The sequence below is a fragment of the Carlito syrichta genome, unplaced genomic scaffold (assembly GCF_000164805.1).
Source record: "Carlito syrichta isolate Samal-C Ts95f unplaced genomic scaffold, Tarsius_syrichta-2.0.1 Scaffold205434, whole genome shotgun sequence".
Lineage (NCBI taxonomy): Eukaryota > Metazoa > Chordata > Mammalia > Primates > Tarsiidae > Carlito > Carlito syrichta.
In genome coordinates this window covers 339,637-360,204 of record NW_007149530.1, presented here as the reverse complement: position 1 = coordinate 360,204, position 20,568 = coordinate 339,637, and the positions used below count along the sequence as shown (strand labels likewise).

General features: G+C 37.7%; 1 protein-coding gene across 1 annotated transcript in view; it reads left to right on the top strand.

Annotated features, from left to right (window-relative positions):
• The first annotated feature begins 716 nt into the window (after positions 1-716).
• Positions 717-20,568, top strand: part of AMFR (autocrine motility factor receptor) — a 39,555-nt gene continuing 19,703 nt past the window's right edge. The window contains exons 1-8 of the mRNA XM_008051603.2: positions 717-810; positions 4,557-4,721; positions 6,352-6,504; positions 9,238-9,278; positions 10,253-10,385; positions 12,595-12,728; positions 13,841-13,951; positions 18,291-18,481. Coding sequence (XP_008049794.1) covers positions 748-810; positions 4,557-4,721; positions 6,352-6,504; positions 9,238-9,278; positions 10,253-10,385; positions 12,595-12,728; positions 13,841-13,951; positions 18,291-18,481 — 991 coding nt within the window. The 5' untranslated portion in view covers positions 717-747. The remainder of the gene's footprint in view (positions 811-4,556; positions 4,722-6,351; positions 6,505-9,237; positions 9,279-10,252; positions 10,386-12,594; positions 12,729-13,840; positions 13,952-18,290; positions 18,482-20,568) is intronic.

The following is a 20,568-nucleotide window of genomic DNA, read 5'->3' as shown; positions in this document are numbered from 1 at the left end:
TCCAGGGTTGCCTTTCACTTCTCAGACCTTCCCACAAGTTTTTTTTTTCCTACTTTCTGTTTTCCAGATCCCCTCCCCCCCACCAATGTCCCAGAATGTTTACTTTGAAGCCAACACCAAGCAGGAAGAACATTTGTCTTTTGGTTGGCAAATTGCCCCATTGCAGTACTCGTTAAAATATTCTAATTTTTTGGTTTTCAGTTCTTCATGTTCTTGTGACTTTTTTGTGACCATTAACACTCCTGCCCCTACCTCCAATTTTTTTTGGCAGGGCAGGATATTTGGGTGCTGAATTTTACTGTTCGTGATAACTGCAGCTTCTTAAACAGCTTTCTTCAAGGCTGTCAAAATGTAGGAAATGATGCACCTGGGAAGTACCAGTAGTTTGTAAGTTCATACGGTTTTGAACATACAGTATAAAGTTTGCATGCAGTTCAGTTAAGACTGAAAGGTAAGGTGGCCCGTGGGAGTGTGCGTACTGAGACCAGAAGCTGTGAACTGACTGGTGAACTGGTGCCTCCTCTCTCTACTCCTCATCTCTCACCCTCCCCGCCCATAAAAGCAGACCCTTTCAAATATTACTTGTCTTGCACTGGTGGAGAACTGAAAAGGCTCTATCATTGTAAATGATGGCTGAGTTCCTAATATGAAGTGTTTAGAGCTGCTTTTGTTTTTCAACAGGAGAAAATAAACCTCCTTTCTTTGATTTGTGTACAGGTGCTAGTAAATACTGCCTGCTGTGTTTTGATGTTGGTGGCTAAACTTATCCAATGTATTGTGTTTGGTCCTCTTCGAGTGAGCGAGAGACAGGTAAGTCCAGATAGAACAGATTCTTGTGATTAGATTTTTTTTTTTTTAACTTTGTATTTGGTATTATTTCAAATTTTTAGAAAGGTTTCATGAGTTCTACAAAAAACTCAATATACCTTTTGTCTAAATTCATCAGTTGTTAATGTTTTATCCTATTTGTTTTTATATATACTTTTTTCCCTGATTCATTTGCAAATAAGTTATGGACGGCATGCCCTTTTACCCTCTAATACTTCAGTATGTATTTTCTAAGAGCAAAGACATTTTCTTATATAATCACAGCAAAATGATTACAATTGCCTGGCACAGTGACTCATTCCTATAATTCCAGTACTTTGGGAGGCCGAGGGTGGAGGATCTCTTGAGGCCAGGAGTATGAGACCAACCTATTCAACATAGCAAGACCCCATCTCTACTAAAAAAACTTTTTAAAATAAAGAAATCAAATAAAATTTAGTGTTGATAAAATACTTTGTCTAATCCATAGTCCATATTCAGTGTAGTCAAATTGCCCCAGTGTTGTTCTTTATAGTTATTTTCCCCATGCCTTTTATAAATGTAGTTTTTAAAGAAGCATAGGTTTGTTTTAGTTTGAATGATTATAAATCTCATTCTTTAGTATATGGGTTCTTTTCCAAAGGAATTTACTGAGAGATTTTTCTCTGTGGAAAAGTAAATTAAGATTCATTGTTCTACAAACATAAAGTTAGGGGATTTGTTTTAGATGAGATTGTGTGACATGTGAACATAACTCTCAGAATGTATACATGGGCGGGGGACGCTTTCAGTAATGATTTATACCACATGCATGCTATCCAGATGCAGTTCTCCAAGGATTTTAGTGGGTAGAGTGTAGAATGGTATGTTTTAAAGCAAGAACTTAAAACTGGCCTTCAAAACAACATAAGAACAAGACCATATTTTACTCTATCTTATCCCAGTGACAAGACACAGGACCTTGCTATATTAAAGGTACAGCAGTGGCTTCATTGCATGTTCAAAGTGCAGGGTTCTGGTCCCTCCTTACCTACCCTTTTCAACTCAAATCTCCTTTTATAAAATCAGCTGAGATGCATTTAGAGCTGACATGTGGTTGCTTTGTGTTTGAGCCCTTGAATGTTGTTATAAGCAGAACTGTTTTGTTTTTCCAGAGATATTTTTTTAGTGAGTATTCAGCACTTTCTCCAAATACCAACTGCAGAAATCTCCCAGATAGTTTCAAAAGAACATACAGATTTTTTCTTAGTTACAAATATTCCTTTTGATACTTGTTTCTTCTTTAAGTTTTCCTCAAAATTTTCTTCTTTTTTGTTTTTATCTTTTGAGTTGGAGTCTCACTCTGTCGCCCAAGCTGAAGTGTAGTGGCATGCTCAAGCCCACCACAGTCTTGACCTGCTGGGCTCAGGTGATCCTTCTGCCTCAGCCTTCCAAGTATCTGGAACTACAAGCGTGTGCCACCACGCCTGGCTAATTTTTTTTATTTATTGTAGAGATGAGATCTCACCAAGTTGCCCAGGCTGGTCTCAAACCCTTGAACTCAGACAATCCTCTTGCCTCCACCTCCCAAAGTGTTGGGATTACAGGTGTGAGCCACCATGCCCAGCAAAATTTTTTCTTTAAACTTTTGATTTGTGGGTCAGAAATTGGTCAGGCCAGGCTGGCCTGGCGGGTTGATCTTGCATCAGCGGACCTTATAGTATAGACTTTCTTTTCCCTGAAGTGTTAGTTATAAGGTCAAAATTTTAGAAAATACAACTTTGGAGGACTTCAGAGATTTTTACCATTTCTAGAGGTAATTATAATGAGCATATTTGTTATCCATCTCTACTTTCAGTGTTTTTAGTGTAGATCACATCTTTGATGCTGTTCTTCACTGGCTTATTTTATAATTAATGTTATCCAGTAGCATTTACTAAGAATCATTTGAATTCTTATAAAACTCTATAGAATTGACATGGATGCACTTGTCGGCTACTTAAAGTTCAAGACATAGAGTAATACTGGAGGCAGACACTGAATACCTAAGATGGAACAAATATTAAAATGTTAGTGGAGGTTTAGAGCAAGGAAGTTTTAAAATTTTTTGTAAGCACTTGATGCCTGCTATGGCATTTGTCTCAACACTTACATATATTAATTTATATAATCCATCTCCCCCAACAGTTCTGTGAGATATATGCTGTATTTTAAGACACATTTTATAGATGGGGAAACCAAAGCACAGGGATGTTAAGTGACTTTCCTAGGGTCACATAGCAACTAAGTGGCAGAGCCAAGATTCAAAACCAGGGCACAAAATGTCCTAGGTTCCCCTTGTACTTCCCTTGCCCCAGGTCTAGACACATACCAAGGAGTCCTAGTTTATTTTATTGAGGAATGGAAATTAGAAGTCAAGATCTGCACTAGCTATATGTGCTCTTTGTTACTGGGATGTCTTTGCCCTATTGATAGAATTAGGGAATGATCTTTGATTTTATTTCCATTTCATTTTGTTCTCTGTACAAAAGGTATACAGTCAATATGCAGTGTGTAGAAGTTACCAAAATAATTCTTATCTCTAAGGAGTCATGTTATCAATTTGCCATGTATTTTGCTTTTCTGGTTTTTTAAAATTACTTGAATTCATAAAACATTCACATGATTCAAATTCTATTTAAAAGTATACTTAGAAGTCACCTATCCATTCTTATCTTCTTTACCCAGTTCCTCCTAACCCCCTTGATGATTGGATTTTATATTTTAATATCTAGTGTGGCTAGACTCTCCTTATTGGCCTTTTCCCCTTCCAGGGTAGTAAAGGTTTTAAAAACTGGAAGTCTGCAGTGTAGAAAAGAGTACAATGAAGCAAATATGCGTTCACACTGCTTGTGAGAATATACAGCTACACAGCTTTGGAAAACAGGTGGATATTACCTTACTTAAACCATGAAAGCATGTGTAATCTTTGATTCAGTAATGCTGAAGAAACTCATACAAAGATATATACAAATATATTCATTACAATGTTCTCTTTTCTTTGATTACATATTTTTTCCTAATCACTAGACCACCAGGGAAACAATATTTTCTGAATGATGAAAAATGTAAAGTGTCCATCTGTAACCACTAAAATGGTATATTGGTATATTCAGAGAATATGTTTGACATTGATTGAGTTTTCCCAATATGACAGATGAAAGAAAGCAGTGTACAAACATCAATGCATTTTATACACAGGAAGAAAATAAGAAAATACAATAAAATATTAAGGGATCATTTCAAGTTTCTTTGGACTTTTTACTCTATCATGAGTTGACAAATGGCTATATGCTATTTTTTAAACTGAAGATTTTTTTAAAAAAGTTTAATCTTTTCTGTTTAAGAATCTAGAGAGCAAAAGTATTAAAAATAATACTGACAGCTCTTACCATTCTTTTTTGTTGGGTATTGAAAGTATAATGTATTATTTTTTCATCCGTAAGTCACTAGACTGATATCACTACCCTTTTAATGGCTCAAATTTCAAAACCAATTTCGAGTTACAATCCAAAGTTTACAAATTAATTTTGGGTAATTTATAAATATTCTTCAGAGAGCTTCTTTTTTAAAAATTATTTTTACTTTTGTCTTCTGTTTGCTTGTGGATAAGTATTAGATAGCTAATTACAAAATATTTCTTCCATAGAAGCCAACTTTTGTTGTATTAACATCTCTTAAATGGGTTTAGATGCGATGGTACTCACCGTTATAAACATTTTTCTTTTTAGCACCTCAAAGACAAGTTTTGGAATTTTATTTTCTACAAGTTCATTTTCATTTTTGGTGTGCTGAATGTCCAGACAGTGGAAGAGGTGGTCATGTGGTGCCTCTGGTTTGCTGGACTTGTATTTCTGCATCTGATGGTTCAGCTCTGCAAGGACCGATTTGAATATGTGAGTCTAGCCAAACTCTTTGCTTGCTTCGTCACACATCTGCCAGATTCAAATTGTGTAATGTGAATGAGCCACAGCAGGCATGTTTGGGGTAGCTCTCCAGGGGAAGACTCCTGGACCAGGTCCCCACTGCCTGTTTCTTCAGGAACTTTCTGCAGCAGCCAGGGATGCAGTCTCAGTATCTCCTAGTGAGGCTTCCTCCCCAGCTTCATAGTGTATTAGGTTAGAGCTCACATGGGGTCAGTTCACCTATGCGAACTGTTTTGATCATAGTGAATATATGAAGGAAGTCTTGATATGTAAACTGAATAAAATTGGGTCTCTTCTAGACATTTTTCTGTTCTAGTTTCCTTTTTATTCACTCCCCTCCCCACCCCCAACCATCCCCTGGTTCTTGGAGCTCTTGTTTCTGACTAGTTTACAGTTTCCACATGGGCCAGGACTGAATTAGCTCTCTCAACTTCCTTGGTTTCAGCAGTGAAGCCATTTCTGTCTGGGTACAAGGTCTGCCTCTTGGCTTCAGATCAGAGCTGTGTGGTGAACTTTCACTCATTAGTATTCCTGAACTAATTTCATGGGTCTGGGGTAAATATGCACCTACAGTTCTGCCCTTCAGCTAAACTCACTCCAGGGCTTTGCTTTTCCCTGACTTTACCTAGTCCTCATGGACCAGGTGTGTGAGTTACCTCTGTGTGAGTTAATCTCACTCTCAAAGCCTTTATTTCCTCCACCATTCAGCTTCCATTTGGGTCACAAACAGAAGTGTCTAACCTCCCAAACTGGTTTTTTTTGTTTTTTTGTTTTTGAGTTAGAGTTTCACTCCATCGCCCAGGCTGGAGTGCAGTGGCATGCTCACAGCCACCCCGGCGTTCACCTGCTGGGCTCTAGCAATCCTTCTACCTCAGCCTTCCAAGTAGCTGAACTACAAGCTAATTTTGATTTATTGTAGAGACGAGGTCTTGCCAAGTTTCCTGGGCTGGTCTTGAACCCGCCAGCTCAGGCAATTCACTTGCCTCGGCCTCTCAAAGTGCTGGGATTATGGACTAAGCCACCGAGCCCGGCCCCAGACTGGTTTTTTATCTACACCTACTACTTCAGGAATTGCAGCTCCAGGCCTCCTCTTCAGACTGTTGCCTGTCCTTGCATAATAATAGCATAACATTATAATAGTAGTAAATCTGTACCTGGATTACATTTCAGTTGTCCTCGCCCTAGAAGACTAGGAATGTGAGTTTTGGAGAGGACTAGGACTAGATTGAAAAAGAAACACAGCAGAACATGGCAGTGTCCTTAGTCCTGTTGCATGTTAGAGGAGAGAATTGTATACACTTGGAACATTGCTTCTAAAAAGTGTATCATCCCAGTGGTTGGAAGATCCTTGAGAATAAGAGATGAAAATGTGCATATTGTTATATTTGGTAAATTAAATGATGACGATCTTTAATATCAGCTCATACTCATGTTTGGATCATTGTAGAATTTTGACCATATAATAATGGGATACTTTTCTGGGCTTAGCACAGACCCCTCTTCCCCACCAAGCAAAGATGCCAAGACTGACCTTGAGTCTCTCAGTGCAGTTTAATAATGCCCTAAAGAATGAGCTGTTTTCCTGTTTTGTGTGTTTCAGCTTTCCTTTTCTCCCACCACACCAATGAGCAGCCATGGTAGAGTCCTGTCTCTGTTGGTTGCTATGCTGCTTTCCTGCTGTGGGTTAGCAGTTGTCTGCTGTGTTACAGGCTACACCCATGGAATGCACACCTTGGCTTTTATGGCTGCAGAGGTAAGATGCTGGACAGGATGTGCTCTGATTATATTTCTTTGTATTTTCAAGGAAGCTGGAAGATGTTTTACAGATTATTTTCACCCATGAAGTGTTTGGTCTTTCATTTTAACATGCATTTATTGAGTTCCTTTTTTTGAGTTGGGTTCTAGTACTCAATGCTTTTGTGTACTATTTGCTACAACCTAATTTTAAAAACTATTTTTCCTAACATATAGTATTTATTCTATGCCAATGATTGTTCTAAGTACTTTATATCTATGCATTTATTTTATTATTCCTGTACTTATTTATTTTGAGTGCAGTTGCATGATCACAACTACCTCAGCTTCAACCTTCTGGCCTCAGGCAATCCTTTGGCCTCAGCCTTCCAAGTAACAGGAACTACCTGGCTAATTTTTTTGATTTATTGTAGAGATGCAGTGTCTCCAAGTTGCTCAGGGTGGTCTTGAACCCCTGGGCTCAGCCAGTCCTCTTGTCTCCACTTCCCAAAATGCTGGGATTATAGGCGTGAGCCACTGTGCCCAGCCTATTCCTGTTTATCAATGGGGACACTGAGGCATAGAGGGTAAAGTGAATTGCTTAAGGTTCCAGAGCAACAAGTGGTATAATCCAAGTCCTCTGACTCTGAAGTAGGAAGTGTATTCCCTCTAAGATACTAGAAACAATGATTGCTGGTGATTATTAATGAAATACTCTCTTATAATTCTTTTTTTAGATAGAGTATAAATATTTTACAGAATAATATATGAATATATAAACTATATTCATTATTTAGAAGGAAAAATCTGAATTGCCCATGAGTATTTTAAAATTTAAAAAATTTTACTCTTTTAAACCTTTCTAAAAATACCAATTTCTGTTCAATAGACATAAAAATTATTTGTATGTCTTTATATTCAATGGCTGTATTTGCTTTTTCTTTAGGCCAAAGGCAAAATACTTTTATCCATAATTACTGTTACTAATTTTGTAAAATGAGATATTAGATAAACTGAAGCTAATTGGCTAATGTCAATTATTCAGTTTGAACTATTAATTGGGAATGTGTTGGAGTAGGGTTAAAATTTATTTCTGCTTAATAGCATTCATTTCAGAGTACTATGTGTGGTGGAAGTAAAATTAGAAAAGGGAAATTTAAATAAGGAATAATATTTAATATAATAATAATTATAATAATCCTAATGTAAATGATAGGGTTTATAATCTTGATTGAATACTTTCTGCATAAAAAAGATATGACTGTATTTCTTTTGAAACAAAATCTACTGAAAAATTTACACTAACTTATTTAGTTTGCTTTAGATATATTTTTTGCTTCTCTAACTTTCTATTAATATTAGGCTAAACTTTGAAAATACACCTTAAGACTGGGCTCGGAGGCTCAGCTTGTAATCCCAGCACTATGAGAGGCCAGGGAGAGTGGATTGCCTGAGCCCACAGGTTTGAGACCAGCCCAGGCAACTTGGCGAGACCTCGTCTCTACCATAAATAAAAAAATTAGCCAGGCATGGTAGCACGCGCCTGCAGTTCCAGCTACTTGTAAGGCTGAGGCGGAAGGATCACTGGAGCCCAGCAGGTCGACGCTGGGGTGACCTGTGAACATGCCACTGCACTCCAACTCACAGGGTGAGACTCCAACTCAAAAAAAAAAAAAAAAACCACCTTAAAATAAACACATTTAAATGCAGCCTGTTGGGTCATATTATAGTATATACTTTTGTTTTAGTTTGCATGTTTATTCTTTGGTTTTTTTTTATTTTTTTGAGTTGGAGTCTGATTTTTTGCTCAGGCTGGAGTGCAGTGGTACCATTGTGGCTCACCACAGCCTTAACTTTCTGGGCTTAGGTGATCCTTCTGCCTCAACCTCCCAAGTAGCTGGGGCTACAGGTGCACACCACCACACCCAGCTAATTTTTAAATTTTTTTGTAGAGACGGGATCTCACTGTGTTGCCCATGCTGATCTCAAACTCCAGGGCTCAAGCAGTCCTCTCACCTTCGCCTTCCAAACTGCTGGGATTACAGGCGTGGGCCACTGCACCTGGCCTTATTCTTTTAAGATAATTTATCATGTTACAGATCTGATATTTTGAACTAAATCATATTGTTTGAATTCATAGTGTTTCTATGTAAATATGTAAAATATCCATTCATAAATATTTTCCATTTATAAATGAGATAAATAATATAACAACTATTCTGGTTGATTAAGAGGACATTTTTCATATATCAATTTGTATAAAAAATACTATCAGAGGTTTATTTTGGTTTTGATTTCCTTCTAGTGGACAAAGGGAGTTCACAAAGCATTAGGGAAACAACAGGTACTCATATCTAGGCTAGTAGTACCTAGACTATACTTTGAATGACAGTACCACCAAGTAGTCAGACACTCTTTGAAGTAATCAGTAGTGGTGACTTAATGCATATGAAATAGAAGTAATTGTAAAACTACTAGGGTAAACCTCGAGATTGTAGGAGGCATCCCTGGAGATGGACAGGTATAATTGGTTGTTGCTTTAACAGGAAGACATTCTATAAAAGTTGGGTTTCTAGGTCAAAAAAATATTTCATGGAAATTTGAAGCAGAGGAAGTAAAATGATGGGTAAATTTGAACAATTTGTTTTCTAATTGAACTGAAAAAAATGTTTCTCTTTTGTCATTTTGTCAAAGTAAGTTTGGTCTGAGCAAGTCTAAATATTACTAAAAGAAATGTATCTTTTTTTTGTAGTCTCTTCTTGTGACAGTGAGGACTGCTCATGTGATTTTACGGTGAGTAGAAATTTGGTTCTTACCACTGAGTTTAAGAAAAAACAAAAGAAATTTGAGAGGAAGGTGATTGAGTTTTACTCATATGAAGGGGGCCCCCAAAAAATTTATTTATAAAAAATTGTGTATTTATTCTTATATGTTTAAACTTCAGTCACCTTCAGAGTATTCTCCATTTGATGCAATACACCTATCGAGGCGCCTTTTCCACTGCTCAAAACAGTTTTTGAACTTGTCAATTTTGATGCCTAGTAGTGCTTCTGCCATTTTTTTTCCACCTCTTCCACGTCAACAAAATGTTTCCCTTTGAGGGTTGTTTTTAATCCGGGGAAACAAAAAGAAAATCTCTCTGGGCATGATTGGGGGAATAGGGAGGGTGGGGCATGAGGGTCAGGCTGTTTTTGTAAAAAACTCATAAACACTTAGTGTGGTACGGGCAGGCATGCACTGAGTTGTGGCAAACAGGTGACTGATTCTTCCACTGGACCATGCACCTGCCCATGCCACGCTGAGCATTCAGCCGTTTTTGACCAAAAAGGGCATGACCCTCATGCCCCACCCTCCCTATTCCCCCGATTTCTTTGAGCAGCTTTTATGTGTTTCCCAGATGAGAAAGGTTCTCAAAGGGAAACTTTTTTGCTGATGTGGAAGAGGTGAAACAAAAATGGCAAAAACACTAAAAGGCATCAACATCGACAAGTCCCAAAACTGTTTTGAATAGTGGAAAAAACATCTCAATAGTGTATTGCAGCAAATGGAGAGTATTTCGAAGGTGATTGAAGTTTTGTCATATATGATACACAATTTTTAATAAATAAATCACGTTTTTTTTTGTGGTTCCCCCTCATATAGGGGGATGATTTTGATTTTAAGATATGGCAAGTATAAAATATATAAGAAAATGACTAGACTATAACTTGGTTAAATCAAATTCGGATTAACAGTACATTATTAAGGTGTTTTGCTCTTTATGGCAGATATGTAATTCACCTCTGGGACCTCAACCACGAGGGGACCTGGGAAGGAAAGGGAACGTACGTCTACTACACAGATTTTGTGATGGAGCTCACTCTCTTGTCCCTGGACCTCATGCACCACATTCACATGTTGGTAAGTTCCCTGAAAAGGAGCTCAGTTGAAGGCTAAGACTTTCAGAATCAGGAACCTTGATTTGTATATTAACCCTTGGCACTCGGAGACATCTCGCAGATCACCTGTCAGTGACTTCACTGCTCTTTTTTACAAAATAGTCAAAAATGAGTCACTTCATATTAAATAGTTTAGCGTTGGAACCAATTATCTTATTGTAATGATATTTGGCTTATAATGAAATTTTGGACATTTAGGAACTTACTTATGACAAAAAACCCAGCATTTTATATCTTATATTTTTCTAACATGTGGTAACATGTGAAACAGTCACCGACATGCTTTGCAGGTTCATTGATATCTGTCCAGAAGTAATTTATTTGAGTCTTTAAAAGACTATAAAATCCAGGCTGGTCTCAGTGGCTCAGCGGCTCAGCCTGTAGACTGAGGTGAGTGGATTGCCTGAGCCCACGGGTTCAAGATCTGCCTGGGCAACTTGGTGAGACCTCATCTCTACAATAAATCAAAAATTAGCCGGGTGGGGCAGCGTGCACCTGTAGTTCCAGCTACTCGGAAGGCTGAGGCGGAAGGATCACCAGAGCCCAGCAGGTCGAGGCTGCGGTGGCCAGGAGTGGCCACTGCACTCCAGTCTGGGTGACAGAGTGAGACTCCAACTCAAAACAACAACAACAACAACAAAAAAAACCATCCTGTCTCTTTTTGCCACTGGGTGTAAAGCATTGTCATAGAACTGCATTAACTGGTACCCACCCAGCTCAGAAGGCATTTGCTTTTCTCAGAGACTTAGTTAACTCTGCTGACCAAGTCAGTAAGTAGATCATTCTTTTAGCATAAAATTAAGGGGATATCTTACCTCTCCCCACATTTTCTATGACTTCTAATATTTAGCATTTACCTTGTAGGTGATCATGAGAATTCCTGCAGTGTTATTTCTTTCAGGGAGTCTTGTATTTTCCATGTAATTAAAGACAAAGTCCTTATATTTAATTTCTACTGCCTTTGTTGTTTATATTTTACTTTGTGTCAGAAATTACACTATTGTAAACCTGCTTCATTGGTTAACATTTTAGTGATCTAATAATGGTGAGAATCAACATAGTCAGTAGTAATTTATTTAAATTACAAGCCTATCAAAGTAGAATTTAAAAATGATTGAGTCAGACAAAGCACATTTCTAAGGTCTACTTTTTAAATAAGCCTTGAAAACATACTCTAAAAAAAATGCATGTAATTCTTTTGGTAAAAAAAGAGCCTCCTTCCCCCCTATAAAAAAGAAGAAAGCAAATGCCCAGAAATAACTGTTAAGATTTTGTTGTAGTTGACTGCTTCTTTATATTTTCAAATACATTCATAAATTGAGATTATATTTTGGACATGTAGTTTAGTTTTTCAAAATTAATATATTATGGATATTTTCCTATGCTAGAAACAATTCTTCTAAACCATTTTAATACCTTTAGGATAAAACTTTATCATATATGTGCCATGATTTAATTAACCAAATTTCACAATGGGCTATTGAGAGTATATTAGTTGTTTGCTATTTTACGTTTTATACAATTTTTACTCACATATTAGTTTCATAAAGATAAAATAATAAATTTTTATCTTCACACATATTCACTTTTTACTTAACAAATATTTTCCCATATAATTTATCTTCAAAATTGTTACATATAAAAATATAATATTAATATGTAATTGTATAATATGTAGAATTAATGACTATATAATATTATGTCATATGAGTTTACAACCTAACTTTCTCTGCTGGACGTTTTGTTAATTTCCATATTTTGCTTTTTGTAATTATGTGAATAGGCATCTTTTTGCACAAAACTATAATTTCTGATTAGGGCTAGGTGTGATGGCTCATGCCTATACTCTTAACACTTTGGGAGGCCAAGGCAGAAGGATCACTTGAGGACAGAAGTTTGAGATCAGTCTGAGCAACACAGTGAGAACCTATCTTTGTTTAAAAAAAAAAAATTACAAATCAGTTTCTCAGGGAAGGTTGCTGATGATGGAATTACTACAAAGAGAATATATGTCATTTAGGGTAATGAGATAAATATATGCATTTATTTTTGAAAGATTGCTCTAGTTTACCTTTATCGAAACCTAAGAGCTCCTGCACTCCCGACCTTCATCACTAGCAAGTTCATATTCATTTTTATTTTGTATTTTATTCTCTTTCTCTCTGTTTAAGTTATTTGGCAACATTTGGTTATCCATGGCCAGCCTGGTCATCTTTATGCAGCTGCGTTACCTGTTTCATGAGGTACAGCGTCGAATTCGTCGGCACAAAAACTATCTGCGTGTGGTTGGGAACATGGAAGCCAGGTAAGTAAGCACAAGTTGATGCTGCCCAAGTATACTCACTTTAGCTCTTTAAAAATGACAAATCCCAGAATATATTAGAACTTGCTTTGTAAACTGTTAATAGAATGGTGAAGATTATAGGCTCTGGAGTCGTCAGACTGTCTATGTGTGATTCTCCACTCAGGTGCTGTGTGATTTGGGGAAATTTAATTACCTCCCTGTGTCCCAGTTATCTCATCTCTAAAACAGAGATAACAGAAACTTTTTCCTGAAACTGTTGGGAGAATTTGCTCAGATAGTTCATGTACTTAGAATGGTATTGGGCACACAACGTTCAGTAAGTATTAGGTTCTTATTATGTCATTTTATTGCCATTATTATCAAATAGGAACTTTCTTGAGCTCCTTTCCTCTTCAAGTTTTGTGAAGGTGCTTTTTTTTTTTTTTTTGAGTTGGAGTCTCACTCAGTCACCCAGACTGGAGTCCAGTGGCCTCGACCTGCTGGGCTCCGGTGATCCTTCCGCCTCAGCCTTCCGAGTAGCTGGAACTACAGGCGTGCACTACCACGCCCGGCTAATTTTTTGATTTATTGTAGAGATGAGGTCTTGCCAAGGCGGGTCTCGAACCCGCGGGCTCAGGCAATCCACTCACCTCAGTCTCCCAAAGGCGTGGGATTACAGGCTGAGCCACTGAGCCCGGCAAAGGTGCGTCTTAATTATTCTTTGCATATGCATGTTTACACATGCACTTGCCCTCTTGAAGGAGGCATTTGCTTGCCAGCCCGAGGCTAAACTATGCCTAGAAGTACAAGATTAGTGGGTATCCTCTTTGTGCCCAGGGTGACATTTTGGATCTCTGAGGGTCTTATTCCTCTGATTTGCCAAGATATGTTCTCTGAAATCATCACTAACAACAGCCATTATTGAGACAAAGTTAGTTTCTGTGCATAAGTTTCTCAGTTACTCTTTAATGGACTTTGAAGAGAAAGCAGGTAGAAAGCTTTTGATTATCAGGTTTTTTTACTGAACAGGATTTCTCTGTAACTGCTGTCATAAAGGTGAAGTCTATAAGTGGTGTTCAGTATGTGTGTGGAATTGACCAAGATTTCTGCTGAGCTTGCTTTGTTTTTTACAGGTTTGCAGTTGCAACTCCAGAGGAGCTGGCCGTCAATAATGATGACTGTGCAATCTGTTGGGACTCCATGCAGGCTGCAAGGAAACTGCCCTGTGGACATCTTTTCCACAAGTAGGAGCTACGTGAAGCCACATGGGGCTAGTGGTCTGTCCAGGACACGTGGGTGCTTTGAGGACCCAGGCTTAAGATTAATCCTAGCAGAGGAGTGAGGATATTACCTCAGCCTGGCCTTGTTGCTGACACTGTTATGGGAAGCTCTCAAGTGTCCTTCTTCATCCCTTTGCCTCTTCCCCATTCTGTAGACTGTTTCCCTCCCACCATTTGCCATCTCAGTTTCTGGGTATGTTAGTTGTCTTCACATTTCTCCTTCATTTCATTTCTGAGGTACAACAAATATGCCTGTAAGATTTTAAAAGGTAGGTGGGGGATGGGGGGGGGATCCTTGCTTTCAAATAACTTTTTACCTAACTGGGGAGAGAAAATATATGTTTTTACATTTTGGACATGCCCAAAAGAAGCATAAAAACACTACAGAAGTGGATTGAGACGGGGACTAGACCACTAAATAGCATAGAAGAGCTGTGACTGTGTTATCAAAGATTATAAAATAAGCTCTTCTATAAACTTCAAGATTGGATTAGAACTGATATCAATTTTCAGAGCTCTTATAGGTGCTCTGTCTGTTTAGTCTAAATCATTCTGTTTATAGATTTGATGTTTTGATGTTGATGGACCTTGAAGTATCTTTTAGCCTTTTGCATCTGTGGGCAATTTTGCATATTGAGAAAGTTCTGATCTTTACATCTTTAATCTTCCTTTCCTTATTTTATATTCCCAAATAGATTTTCTTTTCCTTTTTACTATTAAAAGGGTTTTGGAGCTGAAGGCTCAGTAATTCAACAAATTTATTGACAGATTTTTTTGTTGTTGTTTTTAGTGTATTGAGTACTATGTTGGGCTCTAGGAATAAAATGAAAATGACAGATGCGGATTTTGCTTTCTTGGAACTTACAATCTAATGGAGGAGCCAAACATGAATTAACTAGGCACACTTATGAATGTAAAGGTATCAATTGAGATAAGTGCTCTAAAGCATAGGAACATGGTTCTCGAGAGCTTGTACCAAAGGAATCTGACTCACACTTGGAGGAAGTGACTCTTAAGGCTGAGTCAGGAAAAGGAGGGATCAGGTGGAAGGGTACTTGAGACAGTGGACACATCTCTGTAGCAGGAGGGATTGTGGTCTGTGGAAGGAACTAAAAGAGAACATGTGTGACCAGAACTCAGCATAAGGCAGGAGAAGCAGGCAGGGTCTAGAGGGCCATGGGAGGGTGACAGAAGCCATTGAAGCTATTTAAGTTGGGGTTGGCGGGTAAGATCTACAGTTTGAAAAGATCAGGGGGACTATTAGTAACTGCTGCAGTGTTTCAGAGGTGTATTGAGAGTAACCTGAACTATGTGGTGGAAGTAGAAGTGAAGAGAAGACAGATTTAACAGGATTAGGAAGAATGTGGTATGGGATTAGCTGAGGGAAAGTGAGGAATAAAAGAAGTGTCAAGTTTTTCAAGTTTTGTGGCTTATGTAATTGGATATTTAGTGGTGCTGTTTGTTGAGGTTGGGAAGACCAGGGAATTCATGTGCATTTCTCAGAATTCTTTCAGTTAGTCCCAAGGGAGCTTGGAGGCTAGTTGGGAAGAACAACTCAGGTATTTTAGCCTAGAAGCAATGTTTCCAAAAATATGATTGGATTAATTTTAGGGTTGGATTTCTTTGATTGAGCCAAAATTCAGATAACACACCATTTAAAAATACACAATTCAGTGGCATTTAATATATTCACAATGTTGTGCAACCACCCTTTTCTCTAGTTTCAAAACTTCTGCATCATCCCAGAATAACACCTCATAAGTAATCACTCCCCATTTCTCCCTCCTCATCACCTGGCAACCACTGATCCACTTTCTGTCACTATGAATTTACCTATTCTAGACATTTAAATGAAATTGTACAATTTGTAACTTTTGTGATTGACTTCTTTCACTCAGCGTGTTCTTGAGGTCATCCAAGTTATAGCATGTATCGGTACTTCATTTCTTTTTATAGGTGAATTTCAGTTTTATAGAAATTAAACAATTTGTTCATCCATTTATCCATTGATGAACATCTGCGTTGTTATTTTGGCTATTGCACATAATGCTGCTGTGTTAACCAGTATATGTTTGAGTACCTGTTTTCACTTTTTTCAAGTATACGCCTTGGAGTAGAATTGCTGACTCATACAGTTCTGTTTAACTTCTTGAGGAACTGCCAAACTGCTTTCTACAGCAGCGGCACCATTTTACATTCCCATCAGCAATACAAGAGGGATCCAGTTTCTTCAAATTCTTGTCAACACTTGTTTTTTTCTTTCTTATTATAGACATCTTTGTGGATGTGAAGTGTTGTCTCATTCTGGTGGGTTTCTTAGTAATAATTCTCAAATGTAATTTTTTTGTGATATACACTAAACTTACCACTTTAACTATTTTAAGTGTACAGTTTGGTGGCATTAAGTCCAATCACTATCTACCTTCAGAACTTTTTTATCTTTCAAAACTGAAACTGTCTCCTTTAATGCGGCAAGTCCCCACTCTTCCCTTCCCCCAGCCCTTGACAGCCACCATTCTATTTTCTGTCTATAAATTTGACTGCTCTGTTGGCTTTGGGTTTAATTTGCTCTTTTTCTGGCTCCATAGGTATAAAATTAGGATGTTGCTTTGAGAACTTTCTTCTTTTTAGGCTTTTTTGGCCATAAATTTGCCTCTGAGCATTGCTTTAGCTACATCCCATAAATTTGGGTATGTGGTGATTTGTTTTTGTTTGTCTCAAACGCTCTAATTTATCTAGTGATTTCTTCTTTGATATAGTGGTTGTTTGAAGAGTTGAGATTTAATTTTAAAACACTTATCACCTTGGAATGAGTGAACAAATCATTGTTAGAACATCCTCTTGTTTTGTTTTACTTTGTAGCTTTGATAGTAGAATGGAAGCAGTATCGTGTGCTGATAATGTAAGACAACTTCATTTTAATTTGTAGTAAAGATGGAGCAATTTCTTACTATCTGTGTATCATAAGAATATGATAATAATGTCCAAAATAATGTCATCTGTCTGTATGTGTACATCCAACTTTATCACATTTTAAAATAATAAAATACCTATAATTCCTGTTTGTCACAGGATGTAAGGTTGAATGTACACATACAGACAGATGACATTGTTTGGAACATTACTGTCACACTCTTATGACACAGAGATAGTAAGAAGCAGCTCCATCTTGATCTCTGAGAAAGTTTTGTTGCATATGTACCATTCAGTTGCTAGAGACTGAGGATCATCACATTATAAAGAGGTTCTTCTTTATAATCTTATTTGTATACATGTTCATAGATTATATTTTTTAAAGGCAGAATTTTTATTCAATGCCTACTTGAGCCCTTAGAAAAAAATAACGAATTTTCATAGAATGGGAAGAGGCCTTGGAGATCCTTCATCCAGCCTTCTCATTTTTTAGTGGAGAGTGCAAGTCCAGAGAGTTGAAGGATTTGCCTGGATCACACAGCTAGTTAGTGGCAGAGTTGGATCCAGATCTCACATTTTCTACTTCTTGTTTAGTAGTAGTCTTCCTTTTAATGGACATCATAAGTATTTATTGAGTGTCTACCATAATTAAGGCTTTATCATTACTATTTTTTGCCCAAGAGAGGGCAAAAAAAGCTTCGACCTAGTTGTGAAAGCAGAATGCAGAGAAAAGAGGGTGGAGGAAGTTGAGGGACTGAATGTAAGGAAGTTGTTATATAAGCTAGGCGAGGAGGAAAGGAAAGATCTGAGGGACTATCATGCTTGAGGGAAAAGTGCATGAGAGATCTTAGCAGGTTTGTTCCAGAGAAGTAAGTTGGAAGGACAGGACCTTGGGTGAGTGAGTAAGATCTTTGAAGTCAAAACTTTGAAGACAAGGCCAAGGTTATGACCATGTTAGTAAGTAGCTAAAGCAAAGTGAAAAATAGGATCATTGGAGTAGAGGACTGAAAGCCTCGAGGGTCCAGGGTGCTGGATGATTCAGCCACAGGGATTTTGAAGCAGCCAGATAGAGTTGGAAAGGAAGATAGTGACCATGCTATGAAGTCCTGTTGAAGAGGGGTCGAGGGGTCATGACAGAAGCTTGGTAGATGACTGTGTATGATAAAGAATTAATGTTCACAGCAGGATATGCCAGAAGTATATTAGAATGAAGTAGGGTAAAGAGGTAATGTCCACAAATGTTTCTCAACATTTAGCTCTCACTAGTGGTAAATAGAAAATAAAATTAGAATACATTTCATACATTCAGAGTACTTCTGGTAAATTCTCACAAAATATGCTAAGGAACAATCAAGAATGTTCACACATTTTATTTTGGATTTTTTGATAGTTCCTGTCTTCGTTCCTGGCTAGAGCAAGACACCTCCTGTCCAACATGCAGAATGTCTCTTAATATCGCTGACAATAATCGTGTCAGGGAAGACCATCAAGGAGAAAATTTGGATGAAAATTTGGTTCCTGTAGCAGCAGCCGAAGGCAGACCTCGCTTAAACCAACACAATCACTTCTTCCACTTTGATGGTTAGTTGGTTTCAACCCCTGAAACTGTACCCAAAGTGTCTTCTCCACTAACGGGATACTGTTTTAATTATAAATTGCCCTGAACAGACCAGTTTCATATTATATAATCATGCATCCCTTGATGTTTCCATCAACAACAAACCACATATACGTTGGTAGTCCCATAACATGATAATGGACCTTGAAAATTCCTATTGCTAGTATTTACTGTGCTATCCTTTTAATCATTATTTTGAGTGTATTCCTTCTACTTATATATTTAAAAAAATTTATTTGAGAAACAGCCTCAGGCAGATCCTTCAGAAGAAGGCATTGTTATAGGAGATGACAGCTCCATGGGAGATATTATTCCTTGATGACCTTCCAGTGGGACAAGATGTGGAGGTAGAAGACAGTGATATTGATGATCCTGCCCCTTTGTAGGCCTAGGCCAATGTGTGTGTTTTTATTTTAGTTTTTAGTTTTTGTTTTTTGAGTCAGGAGCTCACTTGTCACCTAGGCTGGAATCCAGTAGCACAATCACAGCTTACCTCCTGACCTCAAGTGATCCCCCCACATCAGCCTTCCAGGTAGCTGGGACTCCAGGTGCATATACCACCATGCCCAGCTAATTTTTGTTTAAGTTTTTTTGTAGAGACAAGTTCTCGCTAAATTGCCAGGCTTTTCTAAAACTCCTAGGCTGAAGCAGTCTTCCTGCATCAACCTCCCAAAGTGCTGGGATTACAGGCATGAGCCACTGTGCCCAGCTATTTTAGTTTTTAACACAAAAGTTTAAAGAGAAAAAAAATTTTTTTAAATAGTAAAATGCTTATAGTATAAGGATATCTAGAAAGAAAATATTTTTGTACTGCTGTGCAATTTGTATTTTAACCTGTACAAAAGAGTACAGTTAAACAAATTTCAAGTTTATATAGTAAAAAAAGTTGTAGTAAGCTGAGGTTAATTTATTATTGAAGAAAGATAAATTTTAAAATAAACTTAATGTAGCCTGAGTATACAGTGTTTGTAAAGTCTACAGTTGTATAGAGTAAAGTCCTAGGCCTCCACATTTACTCACCACTCACTCACCTAGTCCTGTTGGCTCCATTCATGGTAAGAACTCTAGGTGTACATTTTTGTGTGTTTTTTATGCTGTATTTGTACTGTACTTTTTCTGCTAGCTAAGTTTAGATACACAAATGATTAGCATTGTGTTATGATACCTACAGCATTCAGTATAGTAACATGCTGTATAGGTTTATAGCCTAGGAGAAATAGGTCGTACTATATAGCCTAGCTGTGTAGTGGGCTGTACCTTCTAGGTTTGTGTAAGTCACTCTACAGTGTTCGCACAACGATGAAATCACCTAACAACATGTTTCTTAGAATGTGTCCCTGTCATTAATCTATGCATCACTGTATTTTTTATTCTGATTGAAAATGTGATGGATGGATGAATAGATAGATAGACAGACAGACAGACAGACAGACAGATCCATCTGTCTGAGGGGTTATTCTGACCAGACATTTTGCTGGATTCTGTGTCATGAATGGGGTTAAGGCAGGAAGGTGGAAGAGTAAAATGGAATCAACCATGCCTTCAAGGAGCATACTTAATCTGTCTACCGATGAACTCTTGCTAATAATTTATTACATTGGTGTAGTATTTAAGCATATAATGAGGGATCATTGAGTAGCCTTTTCAGTGAGTACCAGAAGCAGAATCAGAGCTGAAACCCTGTTGCTTTGTCCATACAATGTGAATGTTCTGCTGCCCAGCAATGTTGAAAGGACACTGCTTAAAAACCACATTTAAAATACCTGTATCAGGGGCTGGTATCATCCTTCTTTAATTCACATTGAGCTATTGTTGATTTTTATCAGCCCAGTATCACTAAATTCTGTGAGTTCATGTTTCTAATTATTACTGTAAAATGGGCATCCCTGGAATTTTGTTAGGAATGCTGCACAAATCTCTGATTCAAGTTTCCAATTGTGGGGTACAGTAGAAGTGGTGGCATGTTGGTGATATTCCTCAAGTAAACCATGCTTTCAAGAGTAGAATAGATGAGGGGCTCCTTGGCTGGATGGGTCCAGCATGCTGGAGA